General features: G+C 34.8%; 1 protein-coding gene across 7 annotated transcripts in view; it reads right to left on the bottom strand.

Annotated features, from left to right (window-relative positions):
- CPEB3 (cytoplasmic polyadenylation element binding protein 3) overlaps positions 1-21,594 on the bottom strand; it is an 88,841-nt gene that overhangs the window by 36,260 nt on the left and 30,987 nt on the right. For 5 of the 7 annotated variants that reach the window (XM_051619417.1, XM_051619415.1, XM_051619410.1 and 2 more), the window contains exons 3-4: positions 20,976-21,135; positions 11,929-11,985 (exon numbers count right to left, since the gene is read on the bottom strand). In XM_051619417.1, coding sequence (XP_051475377.1) covers positions 11,929-11,985; positions 20,976-21,135 — 217 coding nt within the window. The remainder of the gene's footprint in view (positions 1-11,928; positions 11,986-20,975; positions 21,136-21,594) is intronic. The other 2 variants (XM_051619413.1, XM_051619414.1) reach the window with 1 other exon arrangement.

Raw genomic sequence — 21,594 nt, forward strand, 5'->3', positions numbered from 1 at the left:
AAACACTCAAAGAAGGTGAAGTTTCACCATTATTGATTACATTGTATATATTTACACACAATTAGAAAAATTTATCCAGTGTTTACATTTTAAAATGTTACTTTTTCCAACAAGCTGACAGTTATTCAGTGCAGCAACTTAAGAATGTCAACACACACTTTATTATGTTGTTTAGAGAGGATGCAACATAAGAATGTGACATTTCAGACAAGTTACTTAAAAAATGCCCATCTTGTTCATAAGACAAATTTCAGAGCACAACAGATTCAATAAAAGGAATCAGGTAAATTTCATAACATCTCCATTTTTAGTAAATCTTTTAGAAAATAAGCAATTAATGCATGAAGACATTTGGGACCCAGTAAGAAAATTTTTGCACTATTACAAACCAATAGCTGTGTTATGTACATGAAGGTACTTTCTCTCTTGGGCAATTTAACAGAAGCCAAAAGAAAAGAGACTGGAAGCTCCCAAAATTGTACCCACCGCTGATGAAGCCACTCCCATATACTAGTTTTGGTGCCAAATATTAAAATCATTCTGCACAGAAAACCATTGCCTGAAAGGTTTCAATATCCAACACAAAAGTGATTCTTTCCTAGGTACCTCACAGAACATTAAAGTGTTGATGAAAATATAGCCGCTTTAAGAAGCGATGACTGCATCTTCCCAAGTAAAATGTGAAACTGTTGCAAGCAGGCACTGCTCAGTTGTGCAACTCCCAGAACAATTACGCCTGCGTTAGTGCAACTTTTTTTAACTGACAGGTAGAAAGTTACATAACTGCTATGTCCCAAATTGCATGTACTCAAATACAAAGGAACAAAACACTCTTTTAATCTCCTGATAAGTCTCCTGAAACTATTAACTCACCTCATCCCAGAAGCTGAGTATATTTGTATAAAAATGAAACTGTAAGTTGAAGGACAGAACTCTTAAGATTTTAACAAACAAACAAAACAAACTCCTCAAACCCCAGATCTTGCAATGCAGTTATATAAACTTAGTGCTAATGCTACTGGAATTCCCACAAGCCTGCAGCTAAGACTATTCATTATTGCAATAAATCAAAACATTCAACTGAAATGCTCAAAGAAATCTCAAAGAAAGCTACATGAAACTGACAAAAAAGAACTTTAAAGGCTTGCGCTTTGCAAGTCTGGCAGTCAAGAGAGGAGTCTACTAGTCCCACAAGAACACACTTGCAAAATTTTATGAAGAGCCACAGAACTCTTCAGATAACACGGCTTACGAGATGAGCATAGCTGTATGATACACATCCACACCCCTCAAGGATTCAGACCCTTGTCTGTGGTCTTGGAAAAGCAGAGGACCAGAGTATGTGCAGTGTGACAATATTGGCAAGAGAAAAAAAGAGCTATGTGGATGAGGGAAGTTACTCTGCTGTTTAAAAGTTACTCTTGCTCAGCTAATATATATCCTGAAAGCCATGAGCACAGGCAAGCAACAGAACATTACTTACTCTATATCAACATGTAAACCACCTTCATTCTTCAGCTCACTACTGAGGCTGGGAGTAAATTTGGTTTTGTCCTGTTGTTTGTGTTGGAAGGTTCCAACACAAAAAGGGGCATTGTGTAATTTGTGCGATAAAAGCAAATCATGCAAATAAACACCAGAAATTGCACAACTGACTTCTGAGAATTATTATTAGTAAGAGAGGTGTGCTGCAATTTATTTGAAAGAGATCAAACCAAGTGACAACCTACAGATAAGAAAGTACTTTGACTAAAACATATTCTTAAAAACTAGCTCGTATCTCTCTCTAACATCTTCATTTCTTAGCATACAGAAAGATAACTGTTTGCCATGCTTCAGATAAATGTGCATTATTACAGATCTTTTTAGAGCAAGAATGAAATGCCAATAGTGAAACAGAATGTACCAAAGTTTAAACAATTCAACCTCAGTTTTACTATCCCTAGTCCCCAACTTGTCTCCTTCCTACAGAGGGGCTACGCAGGGAGCCTGAAGTACCCTAAGGAAGCAGTAATTGGACACCTGCTCCAAACAAAACATTTATGTGATACCTTTCCTATAATTAACAACAATTCAGTCAAGTTCCTGAATCACAAGGCTCTACTCTTTGTGGGCAGTCACAGAATTTTCTGACAGAATTTTCTGTCTAATACTACAGTTCCCTATAGGGCAAATATCCACAGCATTAAAAGGTCTGCATGGGCAAGAGAACCTTATATATTTTAAACTTTATTCTTACAGTCATGTAAGCTATAATAGTGTACATTAAAACATAGACATGAACCATATAGCTCAGCTAGAATATGTATGAGAGCTCATATACCGTGAGGTGGATGTGACCAATGAACCATCTAGACGACTATTCAGCCTTCAACAGTGATGCTAGAAAGAGCATGTTAAGACTGGCCACTATCAGGGATGAAACATGTTGGAAGGCATACTCTCACCTACTTCTAATACTTGCTTAAAGGCCTTCTGTTATCAATTTGTCTAATGCTTTTTTGAAGCTGCTGCTATGATCTGCTTGCACAAATTCCTGTGGCAGCACATTCCAAAAGTCAATTGCAGAAGCACTTCCTTTTGTGAGTTTTTAATTGAGTTACTGGAAGTTTCACCAGTTACCCTGTCAGTTCTAGCTCTGTGGAACATGCTAAAAAGCAGTTTTGCAATTCCCAGTGATTCTTCTAAGGTGCCATCATGTTAACTTTAAGCCTTCTCCTCACCAAACTGAAGCATTTCAGCTTCTTTAATCTCTTGGTAATTCAGTACAGTCACAGTAGAAATAAACTATCAGAAAGAACAATTGTAAGATACAGATAACATTATTCTGGTTGTTAGCTATTTTGATAATACACAATAAGGAAAAAGCAGAGCTAACTGGAAAAAAAAAATTATTAAGCTTCCAAAGGAGACAGAGAAAACAGAAATAGAGAACTGATGTTCATTATCAGCCTCATTAGCTTTACCCAAGGCTGCAAGACAAAAAGATAAAAAACCCCAAGTTATGTGCTGTCACTGGTTTAATTTATTCCTATAGAATAGGATTATTCCATAGGAAGGCCATGAGAATGCTTTCCCACAAAAAACTATGCAAGCTTCAGGGCTTGTACTTGTGTACTATTCTGGTCTCAAATCACACCTGTAACTGGGCTGACCTGTTCCTAAAGACTCACAGTATGCACTGTTCACAATACAATTCAGTTAAAAGACAACAGAAAATACAAATCAGTGGCATTTGGGAAAAATGGGTATCAGTGATGACTGTGCAAAAGCTCAACCTAAAAATATTATCATCTGGCATGATAATAAATGCTGACACAATACATCACTACAAGAAGGCATAATAACAACTTAAGAGTTCAATATCCCTGTGAACCAAGCCTTTGAAGTTAAGAAACACTTGTGAAAACAAAACCCACCTTACTTCATCTCCTGGACACAACAGATGCTAGTCATGTGAAATGAGTATACACTCTAACAGCTCAATCTCTAGTTCAGGGTTCAATTTTTATGGATCAGAAACAGAGGGGAAAAGTTCCACTGGGAAGACAGCTAGCTACACAAGGGAGAAAATCAGTAGAAAAATTAACAAGCTTGACTGAAACACAATCACCTTCTTAAAACACTTTTTTTTTTTTTAATTAAGCCAATCAATCACATGCTGATATTCATTCAACATGTTACTACCACTACCATCAAGAAAATGTTCTGAAGAGAAACTTAAGTATTGTTCACCTACATCAACCAGATAAAAAAAAACATTCAGCAACTTCATTATGACTTAATTATATAAGTTGCAAAAGAGAACTTTCTGGAGAACCTTTTCAAATTCATCAAACCTTATTAAAAATCTCATTACTTAAGTCTATAGACAATGTACTTCCAGTATGTTCATATAGGAGATAATATTGCCATTTCTTTTTGTTGACTTCTCTTTTAGATCAGATTCTAATAGCAACATTAAACTGACAAGCTATGAAAGATCCTTTTCACAGATTTCAGCAGAGATATGGACAGGATTAATTTGTGCTAGAGCCTGGAGACTGTAGGATGATCCTTATTGGGGTAACTGTGAAATTAGGAAACTGAAAACATATTATAATGTTATTAAATTATGTTGGACCATGAAAATAATCTTTACTTATTAGGCATACCCCTTAGAATTTTTTGTTTATTTCAGATTAACTAAAATGTTGAAGCCAGGCAAGCTCATATTCCAAATAATGCAGGGAATTACAAATTACTAACATCTCCAATTTTTTTTTTCCATTGCTTTTTTATAATATGGAATTGGATCTGCACATTGCATATGGATTAAACAGCATTTCAAATAAATAATAAATTTATGAATCCATAAAACATTAACTCAAAAGAACTATATCTAATTTTTTCCATATCATAGCTAAAAGTACCCGATCAGGTACTTTCAAATACAGAAATAAGTTACACCATTTATTTGCATTATCACATTTAACAGAAGATTTCCTAGAAAGTATTTTGAGATGTTTTAAAACATTCTTTCTTCACTGTTGGTACTTATCAATGCAATAATCTTCACTTGCAGCCCAGAAAGCCAACTGTTTCCTGGGCTGCATCAAAAGAAGCATAGCCAGCCAGTCGAGACAGTTGATTCTCCCCCTCTGCTCTGGTGAGACCCCACCTGGAGTACTGTGTCCAGTTCTGGAGTCCCCAACATCAGAAGGACATAGAACTCCTCTAGGGTGTCCTGAGGAGAGCCACGAAGACGATCAGAGGGCTGAAGCACCTCCCCTATGAAGATAGTGTGAGGAAGTTGGGGTTGTTCAGCCTGGAGAAGAGGAGGCTCCGTGGTGAACTTATTAGCAACTTTCCAATATCTGAAGGGGGCCTACAAGAAAGCTGGGGTAGGGCTTTTTACACAGGTGTATACTGAGAGGACAAGGGGCAATGGTTTGAAGCTTAAAGAGGGGAGATTCAGGTTGGACATTAGGACATTTCCTTTGAGGGTGGCAAGATGCTGGAATAGGTTGCCCAGGAAGGTTGTGGATGCCCCCTCCCTGGAGGTCTTCAAGGCCAGGTTGGGTGGGGCCTTGAGCAACCTGATCTAGCAGGAGCTGTCCCTGCCCATGCAGGGTGGTTGGAATTAGATGATCTTTAAGGTCCCCTCCTACCCTAGCCATTCAATGATTTTATGATAATGTGTCCACAATATCAAACATTCCAAGGAATTCTTAAAGATTTTTCTTAAATTGAATTAAAATAGCATTATCTCTATGGAAAAAAAAAATAATATAAAAAAATCAGCATTTCTAGATTTGCAATTTTGGAGCTAAAAGGGCTAAATGAATATTCATTTGACAAGACTGAGAACCTCCTTGATTTATAAGGTACCAGAATCTTATTTCTAACTTGAAAAACTCATTTGTCATCTCGAAAAAAGTCTGCAGTTCTGAATTATACTTGCTTTAGGACACTACAAGTTGTCCGATTATTTTTTAAGATCAGAAAGGAAAATATGTCAAGCTTTTTCATTTGAATATTGGGTCCCTGTAGTTCTTAGAGATCTAGAAGTGTCCAAGTGAATTACAATGCTAGTGAAAATGATTTAATGAACTGATAAAATCAAGTATAATTATGCAATGTATCTTTGCTATAACAGTATCTCCAGCACACACCTTGAACTCACTGAAGAACTAATTTTACTGAAGTAACAAGAAGCAAATGAATAGAATTATCTAGGAACTCTATTTTTATGTCATTAAAATACACAGACTGAGATCCAAGTTTTTGTGTGCATGTAGCAAGAAATGCAGAAGCAAAAACTGCATGCAACATAGTCAGAATTTATATCAGCTGATCTGAATATTTCCTTTGGGTCATAATAAAATTCTGAGATGAGACATATGAATATTGTATCTTTGTAAAGTACTAGATGTCTTTTAAACTTTGGGCCACATTAAAAAAATCAATTGGGAAACATTCTTGACTGTTCACTTCAGTCAGTTAATTTGTTATAATGTATATAAATAAAGTTTATTTAAATCTTTATTATTTTAAAAGTATCTACTTTTCACCAACCTGTCTCAAATCACACATGTGGAAAAATTGTGGTTGCAATTCCAGCAAGACAAATCCAAAGTTTTCTCTTTGATTACTATGTCAGCCTATGCTACTCTGTCTGAATGGTCAAGGTTATTTAACAAATCGTCAAAAAGTGGAACAAAAAAAATAAGTAACAAAGAGCTAGGTAATTAACACTATTTCAAGCTGATTTTTATACAGTTGGAGGGATATGAAAGGCAGTAGCTAAATCAGAAGCAGTTTGAGCAACTTAATTTGTAGCAATCAACATAAAGAAATTATATGTCCATAAACATGGTTTAAAATGAATTCAAGATTTTTACTAACTAAAATAGAAGTCAAGGCTGACGAGACCAGTTTGATATAAAGATGAGGCCAGTGCTTGAACCAGCATGAAGTCACTCCATATAAAATACTATTTCTTGAACAACAGTTTCTGGATTTTATGTAGCTGATAAATGAACAGGACATAATAAAAGTCATATGCATAGAAGTATGGGGAGGGAGAAAATACATTTGGGAGAGGAAAGAATTAAAGTTGGTTCCCTGTATTAACTTTTGAGTTCCTTGCCGTAGGATGTTTGAACTGAGCTTTATGCGCACAGAAAACTATTTGCTTCCATGGGCAGTTTTCTATATGTTAGTCTGTTATTTACAGAACACTCACCCCACTTTTTCAGGGATAGCATTTGCAATTATTTTTACTTCAACATGTTTCAGCATTTAAGATTTGAGGCATTATTTTTCATGATGAGAAATCCAACAGAACAGCTTGTTTAAGAAAATAATGCTGGCCCCTTCCCTTTTTTCTATGGCTAGAAAAGCTGTTCACGAAGAACAAGACTTCTAACCTCCAGTATTTTTACAGAGGCCTTTGAAAGAAAACACATAATCCAAATAATTTGGCTTTGGGAATTGGGATTATTGCGCATTTAAAAGTGTTTCAAAGGGTGGTTTTTTATTTCCACTGATAGATGGGCTGGATGTGCAGATGGGCACTCCAATGATTTCATGCAGCCTCAACAGTCCCTTCTAGTTCACTCTTTCCCAAGAGCAAGCAAGCAATACAAGTGTTACCAACAAACTTCCTCATAACATACACTGACATTCATACACAATTGAATCCCATCATCAGAAAAAAGCAGTATGTAGTTAAGGCCCACACACTGGACCTCAAACTCTTGAGCAAACACATGAACTGCATTTCATACTCAAACTATTGTTTAGAGAGCTTAGGTCTTCATTCTGTAGACACACTGAGCAGCCAAGCATCTGTGTGGGAGGGAAGGATTACCTGTTTTCATTGTTTCATTTTAGCTTACAAAATAGATTAATGATAAATCTCACATTTCCTTCATGTTGCTTCCAGTCTACCAAACCTATTTCTGGACTGCAGTCTCATCTCTTCTAGCATCATATATAATGCTTGTGGAATAGCCTGGCAAATCACGTTCTTGAAATTCCACAGAAACAGATGGCCATGCACCCACAATAGAGGGGATCACACAGATGAAAGGAAAGCACATTGAGGTTATGAGACAGGAAAAGTGGTGGGGAAAACAACAAACAAACAAAAAGGTAAAGAGCTACAATACCAGATTAAAAGGAATTAAGTTTAAGAAATATTCCTCTGCTAGGAAAAGACTGTAGCAGTCACTGATAAGAGATACTGCCTTCAGTAACAGCCAAATCAAATCTTAGAAAGTGTAGATGCTAATATAAAAAAAAAAAAAATTAAGGAAAGAAGAAAGAAAAAGCATGTTTTGTTGCTCCCCCGTGTTTCCCCTCCCTGCCCTGTTTTTAATTAAACAGGTATAGAAGGGACTTTGAGATATCAGCTAGCCCACCTCACAGGTTCCAAGGCAGCATCAATTCTAAGTTTGTACAGCTGGTTCTGAAAAACTTAACAAGGTTATATATAAAAGTGAGAGTTCACATACTCTGGGACTTACTAACCCTGCTGCCTTTGCTGTGTCACACTTCACATTATTTATTTTTTCCCTCTAGCTAAATAAACTGTAATCTCTTCACAATTAAATCAGGTCTTGTTTTACAAACCTTAATAGCTCTCTCTGTGTCTTTTATTCCTTTATATTATTTCTTACATGTTAAATAAGCTAGTAACACAATAGTAACCTGACTTGGCAACTGGGCTAAAGAGCTCAGCAAATTCCTATACGCAGGTATCAAACTACTAGAAGAGACAGATGTCTCTCAAAATTTAGCTGCACATTTTCCCAGAATACTACCACAACAGAAAAATAAGCTTTTATTTGCTATTCAATTGCCAACCCAAGATTTTGCAAGACAAAAATAATTCAATAAACTCTCTATTCAGAGTGCTTCATTTCAAGGTATACCAATAGCACTGGCAAAAGATTGAAATATAAAATTCTATTTCAGCAAGTTGATTATATCTAAACATTATATGCATTTGAGAGCAATACATCAGAATATAGGAAGAGCCAAGTATGATAGCTCTTGTGGAGACATGGTAATTTTAAAGCAAATAGAAGCATGAAAATTAAAAATGAAGTTGTTCTGCTGTCATTATATTTGCAGCTGTTGTATGATGGCTTCTCCAAATAACTATTATTTATATTATTAAAACAAAAGTAAAATGTCTACATAAACATCTAAAAAGGTGCCCCAAACCCTTGCCTTAATGTATTTTTCAAATTTTTTTTTCAGAATATTCAGAACTAAATCACACTAGTGAAAAGAAAGACTGTCAGATGGAGAGCAAACAGTACCAGACCTCACACATGACACATTTTCATATGAGACAAGAATGAACATTGGAAGCAGATGGAATGTTTGAAGCCCAACAGCAGTGCAAAGTCACTGTACAGAAGAGCTTTAGGAAAAATAACATTTCAGCACTTCACAAAGGGTTTCTTCTTATTTGTTAGATTAACTACCCTTAGTCTAAACTCTTCTTACAGAAGTTCTTTTGGGATCCCAGCAATACAGTTCGGTGCTTCATTAGAAAGATCACACACCTTCATTTATTCCCCATCTCCCACTTTCAGCTGCAATACTTCTCTCCCACTAAAGTTTATTGTTGGCTTTCTGGAGTTCACATAAAGCATTAAAGAGAGTTCACTACATAGCATGTCAGTGATACTACAGTGATGCTGACCATTTAGTCCTGTTTATGCAGTAAATTAAAAAGAAGTGCATATTAACTCAAGTATGTCGAATGTCCTGCAAACAGAAGCAATGGCCGCAGAAACATATGACTACAAATGGGAGTGAATATTAGCAAGAGAAGGGGATAGGGGACATCTTAATTAATTTGGGAAAGCAAATTAAGTTATATTTGGATTTTGCTTAGTATTATATACATAGCTTTGAATAAATATTGCAAACATCTACTGAAAGTATCATCAGATAGTTTCTCGAAGTTCATACATGAAAAAAATAATAATTCACTTTATGCCACATTTCCCCTAGAAATTACAATATCAATTGTGTTTAACAAGGTGCTATAGATGAAAATTTATTAGAATTGTTCTACTGTTTAGCTCAGTATGAATGACATTATTAGAAAATCAACAGATGTCACTACTTGATTAAAAACAGTATTTCTCTTAGAGAAATTTCAATCAGAGCTAGTATAGACAAAAGCTAGAGATTTTTCCGTTTGCACAATGTTTCAAACCTAAATATTTGCATCTTCCTTTTGTTTTAATACTCTTTTAGATTATGTTCAGATCTCTGAATATTTGAACATTGCATTCCTCAACAGAAGCCTAATTCTGATAAGGAATGTCTCTTCTGATAATGTGCCTCTACAATACAAACATGCTTATACACATTTGCAACATATATATGTATGCAACAGTTTTCATATATATATAAGCATCATGCCATTAATTAAAGAGATTCATAATAATTATGCATTTTAAAGTAATTTCCTCTATGTCACAGAACTCAGGGCTTTGACATGCTGATGATTTATAGCTTTGCACAATGATAAACAAAATGGTGGCAGTATGCTCTACACTAAGCCCTGCCCACTAAGCAAGCAACACCTGAAGAGAGAAATACCTCTCAGAAAACTTCCCTTCTCCCTACAACACGTGGAGTTTTGCACAGCTGTTGGCACAAGCCTACATCATTTTCTAGCTTCAACAGACTGCATACACTATTAGTGAGAAATGGAGCTGTGAGTAATACATCTTAAAGATTACCACGTCTTCAGAGGAAAACAGTGCTTATTTTGCAGTGACTATAACTGGAATGTCAGGGTTGGATTTGCAGATTCAGCAGACAGTGTGTAGTTTCACAGAGATTATATCTAGACACTACAAGTATTATGATTTAAGGAAGTGATGCAAGTTCTCCAAATTGTTAAAAATATTACTGGAATTAAATCTCTTTGGGGAATTTTTATTTATTTTATATTATTTTATTTTTTAATCCCAAACCACAAACATCCCAGTACAGGCAAAAATACTTCTTCTTGCACCAACTTTCCTTAGTATATTCCCATGGCAAAAGTAATGGATCACATGGGAATTAAATAGTTTTAAATTTTTCAGTTTTAGCTGCATACAAAAGAGGATTTAAATCACAGAGAGTAATTTTTAAGCTCATGAACTTAAATCTTTGAAGAGTTAAGAATAAAAGCAAGTATTCAAGGAGGAAAAACCAACAGGTTTCACAGTACAGTAATTCTAGCTCTGGGCTAGAATGGCTAGTAATGGCCAAAAACAGTATGGCCTTGCCTAGTAAAGAATGGGAGGGAGAAGAGACACAGGAGTGGCAAAATATATCTGAACTTCTCCAGACTTTTGATTTGCACTCAATTTAACTCAAAAGAACAATCACTACTGTTTTGCTAATTTGCATATTCATGATTCCAGGTTTATCTAAGTCTGTAAGCAGTTAATATTTCAATAAACCCATAATATTTCAAATACTGGAAATGCAAGAATATATTTTGTTTAGGTCCCTCAGATAGTTATACTAAACATTTAGCCCACATACCAGGACTAGAGCTGCAAAAGATAGTCATTTTTTATAAACAATTAAAATATATAGGTGCTGTAAACATTTGAAAGTAATTAGACAGAGATGAAGAAATATTTCCTGAAACATTATTTCCAACACCTAAAAAAAATAAAAGGATGTTTCAAAATAGTTAATGCTTCTCAGGTTTAGATGGACAGAAACTATATGCTTTGATTTGCATAGTTCAGTTCTACATGATGCCTAACACCCCATCCTCCACACCCCCCACGACATGATACAAGGCTCTCTCTAGAGCTTCCAAATACATTCTGGCAGGTTTTTTTAATGCATATGTTCAGATTTTTTTTTATTATTTATGTTTCTTTTCCCAAGCAAAATCCATCATCCAGTAAAGTTCAGTTCCACAATTTTTCCTCATCATTTAGATGTCTAAACATTCTCTCCAGTCCTGTCTACATAATGTTTTAAGGAAACCAACAAAGTAAGCTCCATCAGTCAATGTAATTGTATGCAAAACTTGTAACAACTCATCCCAACAAGAATAAATATGTCTGGAGATAACAGAAATGAAAGTTACAGATTTAACACACATACACACCCACAAAAGAGGCAACAACTGAGATTGTTTTGCAATATCAGCCACAGCAGGCATTATGAAGCTTCCAGTGGAACACATAAAGCTATTACAAAATTAATATCAAGAATCACCAGTTCTACCAATAAAATCAGAGATAGCTGATTTATGAAAATCATGTTAAGATAGTGTACATAGATTTCTATGCAAATATCATTACACATTTATCTCTTGACTGTACAGCTATGTACACAGTAAATGTAAGAAATAATATTCAACATTACAATATTAATCACTAAATATTAACTACTTACTATTAAGAGCCATAATGTTGTCTGTTACTGGATGATGGAAGTTTATTCCCATACGACCTGCAATGTAAATAAAAGTTATTTTTAATGTTTTTTCTTTCAAAACTGCATTGAATTAATATGAAAAATTGCTAAAGGGGATGAAGGCAACTTCCTAAGAATACACACTTAAGATATTTAACCATAGTGCCTCTAGTGTTATCTATGTAAAATAATGAAAATCACAAAATAAACAATTAAATAATTAAGACATCCTTTTGCTTTTTAGTAGGTAAGTATTACGTTTACCATTTTGAAATAAGGCCTCAAAGTTCAACCTTGCTCAAGTTATGCCTTTTATAGTAGGCTTCAAGTAATGAGTACAAACTCCACTTAATTAGTAAAAATAAATCACTATTTTCCATACCACCTGTGACACCAGAAGCTCCTGAGTTAACAAGATTGTTGGAGACAGTGTGCTTACCCAATTCTTGTATTCTTTCCTAAGTATCTGCTATCACTTACTCTGATATTAGATACTATGTTAGAGGAAGAGTTGCTCTCACAGGGTTCACATATGAACTTTGAAAAATTTTTATTCTTGACCCATAATATGGGACCATATAAACAGAAAGTTCACCATTCAATCAAGTAAACTCTGATGGTGCCAGTTTCCAGGAGCTAGAGAGATACAAAATAGTACCAGTTTTCTCAGGTGAGATTTAAGAATTGAAAGGTTGGCTTAAGACCATCTCTGACTTCCGAACTGGAAGGGGGAAATTTACACATGGTTACTTTGTTTCAAAAGAGATTTAGTACACTGAAAGCAAGAAATGAGCCAGCTCTACTCCTGCTCAGATTGGTTTTAGGTTTAGATACTATTTAACTGAGCTGAAGTATTAACTTACTCTGAAGAAACAGCACTTTCTTAATTAAAGCCCCCTGAAACAATTTGAAAGCTGTAATTTATATTAGTTCTTGTTGGGAAAAAGATAGAAATGGATCATTATAGACATAAAAAAAATATTAAATTAAGTAATATAAGGAACTAAAGTTATTTACAGGTATTGTAACGCATTTCATATGCTCTCCTTATCTCTAGATTTGCGGTTAACTTTGGGAGCTAAGGAAGCAAGGCAGTTTACATTTCTTCACTACATTGGCACTCAAGTATGGGAGCTAAAGACCCACTCACTCTACTGAAGAACCAATATAAGCATTGTTCCTGTACTTTTGCAAAACCAAGCTTTAACAAAGATAGCTTTGATGAAGCAGAACTAAAGCAAATCTCCATTTTTAATTCCTATCAGTAAGTTAAAGCCTTCTATTTTCAGTCACAGAGGCTGTTGTGCTGTAATAAATATTGTTTCTGAACAGATGCAACATGAAGTTTCAGAACACTTCTGAAACTAAGTCACAAGCAGTTTAAGAAAACCAAATACATTTTTTCTTCACATTAAAATGTTATCATTCTTTTAGAAAAAAATGCCTCCGCAATAAGACTATGAAGCAAACAGCACCTCCAGAAAGAAGTGGGGGCAGAAAGAAGGTAAATAAGTTTTCCATTTTTCCAACTCATTGAGCAAAGCTGCTTAAGAGAGATCTTCATTAACTACTTCAGATATCCTAATTACAGCCATAATTCTCCTATACGTATTTTCACATTACTCTGACACTGCAGAAACATTAAAGCTGCTATTATTTCACTTCGTATAAGCTTGTGCTAAAATATTTCAGAAATCTTGCCAGACATTAATTCCCTTTTCCTTAACAGCATATTAATGAGTGTGAGGTTACAGGTATTAATTATAAAGAGGAAAGTTGTATACAATAATCTATACTTGTAATATAATAATTGTAATAGAAAAAAGAGAAGTACTACCCAAAAAATCAACAAAATTTTAATGCATAAATAATGTATTGGATGAGCCCTTCTCTTTTCCTTTGCTGAAGCTGAAATTCTGCTGTTTAACCAGCTTCAGAAATAGAATAGTATCTGTGACATCTGGGTTTGCTCTTTTCCTTCCTTCAGGCTATCACTGGACCAGGTGCTGCTTGCGTGACATTTTGTCACCTGCCCTTGGCCTGCTATTTTTAAACAGTTCTTGTCAGCTATCTTTTAAGAGGAGCAGAAAATACAGAGCAGCACAAGCAGAAGGACGTATTCTCACATTGAGCTAAGCAACAGTGTGGGGTAAAATTCTGTGCATCTTCAGAGGTCCCCTGCTGCAATTCTACAGAAACAAGTTGATGGAATACTTTCAAAACAAACCTGTATTAAAAGCATTTGAAACAGACTGGTAATGCACCAATCATAAGACAAATAGTTAACAATAATTATATAGCCTTTCATATTAGCTACAACATTTGAGCATCTTGCTGTTTGAAGCAAATTGTTCAATTGAAAAAAGTGGCCATATGCAGATTACAAAACTGCATAATTAGCTAAGGAACATAAAGGAAATGATAAATTAATTCTTTTAAAGGTATAGTGTAAAACTGTGAAATGCAATCAAGAATATGTACTTTCAAGGAATATTTAGGTTAAACACAGAAATTAACTATCAGAAAACAATCAATTTTAAGAAAAGGACTTGTATGCTACCTGGACTTTTATAAAGTCTATATAAGCACATATTTCTAATTATGTTTTTAAAATTAAGTATCTGGATTAACAAAACAAAAAAGTACTTTTCCAGAATCTTAAGCACAATAAGCAGAAACATAGAAGTTAGAGCACAGAAGTTATAGATTTCAGCAGTTCACTGAAGTCATAAATAGCAACCCTTCCAGTAACAACATGCCCAGTATTTGTATTCAGTGTACATCTGCCATTTTCAGTTTGCTTGTCTTGGTTTCATAACTATACACCAAGTATATTTTGGATTACATGCTTTTATAAGACACACATTACTGCAGTTAGACTGCAACAATAAACACTTTTACATAAGTCTAAAAAATGAATCCAGTTGTACACTTTCTGCTCTTTATAAACATTTTGGAGTATAAATGGGGGTTTAGTGATTCTTGTATAGCCCAGGCTGCTCTTTTGTATATGTTATGTCATTGAATTCCTCTCCTAACAGCATTTGGCTGGATTGCTTAAGTGCTCTGCTGCTTGTCCCAGATCATGCTTTTCATGGAAGAGAGCCCAATTCCTTCTTAGAGCACATCTCTAGTATGTGCATCTTATCTTCTCTATTGAAATAAGATGATGTTAAATAGAATTTAACTTCACCTCATTCTTTGTAGAATAGTAATGATTTTTAAACAATTCTGAAATCTTTCCAATAACTCCAGGAAGCATACCCTTCCCACATATTAATCTCTTCATTAAATCTTTCACAAATAGATAGTCTACTATTTTTAAAATGTCTAGAAAAAAAAAGTTACATGAATAGTTTTGGCCTGCTTTTTACCTGCCCTGAACTTACTGGGAATGAGCACTTCCTCTTACATAGTTCCTAAGATCACTGTTGGTATCAATTACAAGTTATGACTAGAGACTCCAGTAGCAAGGTCAAATAAAACTGGCAACAGGACCAGGTCTGCTGTACTTCCTTAATAATAATATCTCTTTTATCATTCTTATATCTTCTATCAAATGTTTTCAGAGGTGGTGCCAACAAAAGGCATTACAAAACAACAAAAGTTATTTGCATGAACAGGTAGCAAGTGGGGTAGAACAAAGTTTAGACACAGAAAAGTGCAAAAATCCAAGCAAGACCAGTGTTCCCTCAAAAATCTGACACTAGATTATTTTAACCTATATGTATTTGGATTCTAGTTTACAGCACAACCTAACACAAACACACTCCCCCTCAGACCAGCTCCACCATGAGTCTTTGCCCCATGATTCACAAATAGCCAGACAGCGTGAAGCATGTGGATATTTAATTATTTTTACCTGAGTAGACCTCAGACCATTCTCTTTCCTCTTACCCCAAAAGTACAGACACCTAAAACTGGTGCTACACTAACTGAACATACATGCTCACAACTATTTGGAAAGCAAGAACTGTATGAGCAAGGGTCTGCATAAATCCTTTGAAAGGATTAGCAGCCTAATTTTACACACAAATAAATGTGCAAACACATCTGTCTGCTCGCTTTGGTTTTCATGTGCATTTATGAATTTGGTAATTAGGCTAAGGGTTCTTATCCAACCAAAATGACTGTATGATTCTATGAACACCAAGACTTTGAGAAACACCATTGCAGTACACTTTTTTCAATAAAAGTGTTGCAAAAAGCTCTAACTGGGTGGCAACATTTCTAGGACTGAGATGACAACATTTGTTCTATTTGCACAACCTTTGTGTTCAGCTGCTGACTGCAAATACAAACATGATCCATTCACCTTCACTATCCTCAGGTCATATGATAAACTTACTGCTTTGCTTAGAAAAGTCTGGTGACATGTATTGAAATTAAATGAAGATCAAGATGTTAAAGGTCTATTCTATATAAACTACAATATTGTCTAAGTTGTACATAACACTGCTGGCAAACCTCAAACTACAAAGTTAAGTTAAATGTAAACAGGAAATATTAAATTTTACTTACTTTTCATATGATCTGATACATTCTATATAATAGTTTAAAAGTAGTAACACTAATACCTTCAATTTTGTTGTTGTGGAAATATATGCCTGTCATTCATGTTAATTATTGAAATTCAAGATTAAAAGGTCCCCCACAGATGCTGTTTCTACCTATGAACTGTTACATATTTGTATTCAAAGTCTCAGATAACCTAAGAACAACAAATGCTAATGTAGTCAGGGAGCATGTTCATTCTACTGACATTTTATTACATAATCACCACATATTTTATGTATCCTTCTACAGTCCATCTATTAAAATTAATTTTAATAAAGCCTACTCTTGAAAATCTCCTTATACATGTGTTGTCTCCAGATATTCATACTTGAAGATGTATCACATTGATACTTTATTAAAACCTCAGAATTTTTATTGGTTAGGAATTTGCACATTAAAAGTTTGTTTCCATTCTGATTTAGAACAAAACCCAAATATTAGTTACCTACTGTAACAGTAAATTTAAAATAATTATTTTTAAGATATACGATTTCTCTCCTGAATTTTATATTTTGATTCAGTTTCATGACCTGTCAGTAGCACATGTGCATAGATCTATCACCAAAAAAATATTTTACTTAACTATTTAAAAATAGAACAAAGGCAGCTGCTAGCTACTACTGATCAAAATATATTTTGTAGATCAGAATGTCTGTTTGTGTTGTAATGCAATAGTTTGACATAGATAAACATATTGCAACAGTGACATATTACACCATAGACAGTGGACACTTTGATGGAAGAAAGAAATGTTTTTGTCAGTAATAAGTAGCATTTACTGATAAGTCTTCCAATAATTCAGTTTTGCCCTATGTATTAGGTAGAAGCAGTACATTAAATACCAACAGGCTATAAAATTCTGCAAATATATCCTTTCTTCATTTAAGCAAAACTCTCTTCTATGTTTTTGCCACATACAATGTATTTTCTTGGCAAATCAGAAAATGAGTAAGACAGTTCAAGAAAAACATCTTCAAAAATATTGCACATTTCTGTCATAGATGTTTAAGATCCCTTTCAATCCAAACCATTCTATGATTCTATAAAGACCTCATTATGACTGACACAGGCACAACCAGATACCCTTGGCCATATTCAGTAATTCATCTTTAACTAGAAGAAGCTTGAATATTCTTTTACTGTACTTTTTTCCTCCTTTTTTAAATGAGAATAGGATTGATGAGTATCAACTGAAAGAGAAGAAAAATGCTGAAGCTCATTTTGACAGCAGAGAAAGCAGGTAAGGAAGTCTGCCTAAATGTCTTGGGAGAAAAGAAATATTTCCTTTTTAGAGTTTACATTCTTTAGATTTCAAAGCATGAAAATGGCAAACAATTTATAAAGCTACATGCTTCCCAGAGTATGAGGACAGAAAGACAGGAACCTACAGCAGGGTACCCCTATTTGGTAGGAAAGCTAGGAAAGACCATCCATTTCAGACAGAATCAGAGTAAGAGCTGACACTGAATACATTCTCCCAAGACTCGGTTTAAGATTAAAATGCAACACAGATGGATAAGCTGGTAATTTATCTAAGTCCAGAAATCTCAGAGCTAGGTATTAAATCTCTCTTACAGCAAGGAACACCCAAAATGAACTAAGTGACCCCAGCTCTCCTAGCTGAAGAGCACCTGCCAATCAGACCGAGTTAGTATTCACTCAATGCAGGTAATTCAATACTGCTAGACTGAAGATGATTTAGATTCTGCTGCACTAACAATCCTTCAGCCTGTCTCTTGTTCTACACTTGAAAGCAACACTCCCCAAAAAAAGTCACTTAACCACATGCCCTCTCAAGGCTAGGAGGATCATGCTTTTTAAAAAAGTTACCTGCTTTGGTGACCTTGAAATAAATGCTATTTCCAAGGCCTGCAGGACAAAGTCTGATCACAACTCAGATTCAGAGAAGGTATGAAAAGCTTCATCTACTATAAACAAGAAGTCAGACACTTCCTTTCTCACCCCGAGCCTCTCCACTATCTCCACTGAAACTTATATCCCAAAATGAGAAGAAAATAATTCAGAACCATTTCAATTTGGTTTTCACATCAGAATTTTTTATGGTTAACCTTCCCATCCACATTCTAATCTAGAGTGATTGTTCTATATCCAAGATAATTATTTTTTCTTTCATGTATCTGCTGGGATGTGAGGGGGCACATATGCCAAGAAGGACTATGTTCCAAGCAACGAAGCAAAGTTTCAAACTTCAGAAAAACAACCTGCAATATTTTATTAATACATTTACAGACAGTACTAAAAATATGCTTTTGCTGAAGACTTTGTTTCCAGCAGCAGGCTGAAATGACTCTGAAATAGCTGCACTGGCTTTGTAACATGGCTTCGAGGGTCCAAGACATGTATAGCTTTTCTAGATTTAAATCTTCCTGTATCTTCAAAATCAGATGTTTTGGTACTCATCTTTTGACCCCTTCAGTCTAAAAATTTGGATAGTAAAGGTAAGGCCAAGCAACATGTAAGAACTGTTAGCCAAAATTGGTTGAGAAAACAAGACTTATTTGAAAGCTCTCATTATTTTTCTTAGTCTGCTTGTTTTTTAAACCAGAATTTTTGTGGGTGTTTTACTTTCTATCTACACAAGAAAAAGCAGCACAAAACATAAGAGAGGACAGTCTTAAATGCCATAGGAAGGGAAGATTTAAAGGGGAAACACACACCCAGTTTACTATGAAAGACAGAGGTGGTTAAATGAAGAATCTCTGAGACCTGGTTACGTTTATAAGATTCCAGAAAGAGCAGCTGAAATTTTGCACAAGAGGCAATCACACAGGAATGTCTGTGAGGAACTGAAAATCAAGCTGTAGTACATAACCTTGAATAACTATATTCAAAAAGCTTCAAGGTGAAAATAAATGAAAATTTGCCAATGAGTTAAGAAACAAGCAAAAGCAAGCAGAGTAGATCACTTTCTCAAGGTGACTACAGGTTAAAATGTGCTACTACTTTAGAGGGAGAGCCAGAGGAGAGTGGGATAAATAAGAAAAAAGCAGGTGAGTTTAGAGGGCACGGTAAGTGAAATCTGAGGAAGACGCAGAGAAAGACAGCAGTTGAAAACCTTCTGCATCTTTGGCAGAGAAAAAGCAGAAAGTTGAAGGTACAGGGGAAGAGTCAAGACCAACTTTAATGGAAAAGATAACAACAAAATTGCAATAGGAAAGTGATTTGAGACCAAAAAAATGTTTGCTTTGGAAAGGATACTTCAGTTGAAAAGCATGAAGATGCTTACTGAAACCAAGAATTTCATTTCTACCTCATGCAAAACACTGACATTAAATAGCTTTGACACTCAGATGCAGCTGTGCAGTATGTCACTTACATATATAGACTAGCTCAGCTGAGTATTGGAAACTATCCTTGACAGAATGACCTAACAGCACAAAGGACTTAGAGATCTTTATTTGTTCCCATTATTATATGTGTTAATATTCTGATTGAGAAACATGTTAAAATTGTTATAAAGGGAACAATAATAAAAGTATAAGCAAAATTGCACTTACAATGACACAAGCATTGAGCTTGTTTTTTACAAGTTTCAGGTTAATACTTACTTTGGAGGACTACAATCAGAATAGGTATGAGACAGTATTTCTTGCTATTTTAAACAACTGAGTAATGTTTAAATACACATGAAGCACAGCAAATTTCAACATAATAGTGGGAAGCACAGGTTAAAATTGCTGAGAGTACAGAACCCAGTTTGGTATGGTTGTAAAAAAACTGTACCTAAAAAGATGGTGAAAAGTGCACAAGACCTCACACTTTTTCACATGTAATATAGAAGTGGGGAAGGGAACAAAAAAGGTAGTTGTGACATCAAAAAAGTATGTATTTAAGCATTAGCGTAGGACACAACCTGTCATTATTCAGTATCAGCTAAACATTAGAAATGGTTTCATCGCCAACGCTACACCTAGTAGACCAAACACAGTTTAGTTGCATAAATAATCAAAACTTTCTGAACACTTAATATCCAATAGCTTTTGACTCCTCCTAAAAATCTGAAACCCAAATAAACATACTTTTCTTTTTTAAAGAAACATGAAACAACTGTGGAGAGTAAGCACAACAGTGGTTGTTTTAGAACTCTATATACTACCTGATGATCCAAAAATAACAGTAGCATAACTTTGAATAAGATGCTGAACATAATATTTGGACTCCAGTTGCACTACAAATTTTCTGAACTGAGTGACTGCAGCAGGAGACCCAACTGTGCAATTTGCTGATACAGAAAAACAAGTTTCAGAAATGCCAGTTAGATACTGCGCACTTAAAATAAATATATAAATGTTTCACCTTATCTTCCTACAGTATAGATGATCATCTTAAGATGGTAAAAAGTTTTACATAATTGACAAGTTGTTTATTAATAAGTAGTTTATAGGAATACTGAAAAGCTGATTTTTGTTTAAACACCAAGCAAGCATGGACATATGAATATTCCTAACCTGTAAAATGATTCCTCCACATTATATCAGCGAAACTCATTGGTGGGCCACTGGGAGGGTAGTGTTTACCTTTCAGAGGCTCATGATCAGTCCTTATCATATCCATTAAGGAATTTTCCAAAGAGTGCAAGTTAAAAGTGTCATAGGGCCTATTCCGGTCCTAGAAGAAAAAAAGGAAAAAAGAAAGAAAGACAGACTGTTATAGAAAAAACCATTTTCTAACACAAGCTCATTTCATATTTTATAAAACTGCACCATCCAATTCTACATTTCTTCTTGGTAGAACTTATTATATTACAAAAAAATATATATCTAAAAATAAGCCTCCTATTGTTAAAATGATACCCTTCATTTTGAAATTGATACTTCTACCAGTACAGCTATGCAGAGAGGCTTTTTAATACTTTTGCAAATACATATACAAACAATAGTCAATTCTAAATTTAAATAAGAACTTACTTAGCAATATGAAGAACTAAGAAATATTAATGTTTGCACTGGTAAGTGAAATCGTTTCAGAGTGCAGAGATTTTTATTTTACAGCTTTCATCATCGGTCACAGTGCTACTTTAACATCACAGCTGAAGCAAGCAATGCTCAAGATGCCAGCAGGCACATT

Source organism: Apus apus, chromosome 4 (assembly GCF_020740795.1).
Source record: "Apus apus isolate bApuApu2 chromosome 4, bApuApu2.pri.cur, whole genome shotgun sequence".
In the NCBI taxonomy this organism is placed as follows: Eukaryota; Metazoa; Chordata; class Aves; order Apodiformes; family Apodidae; genus Apus; species Apus apus.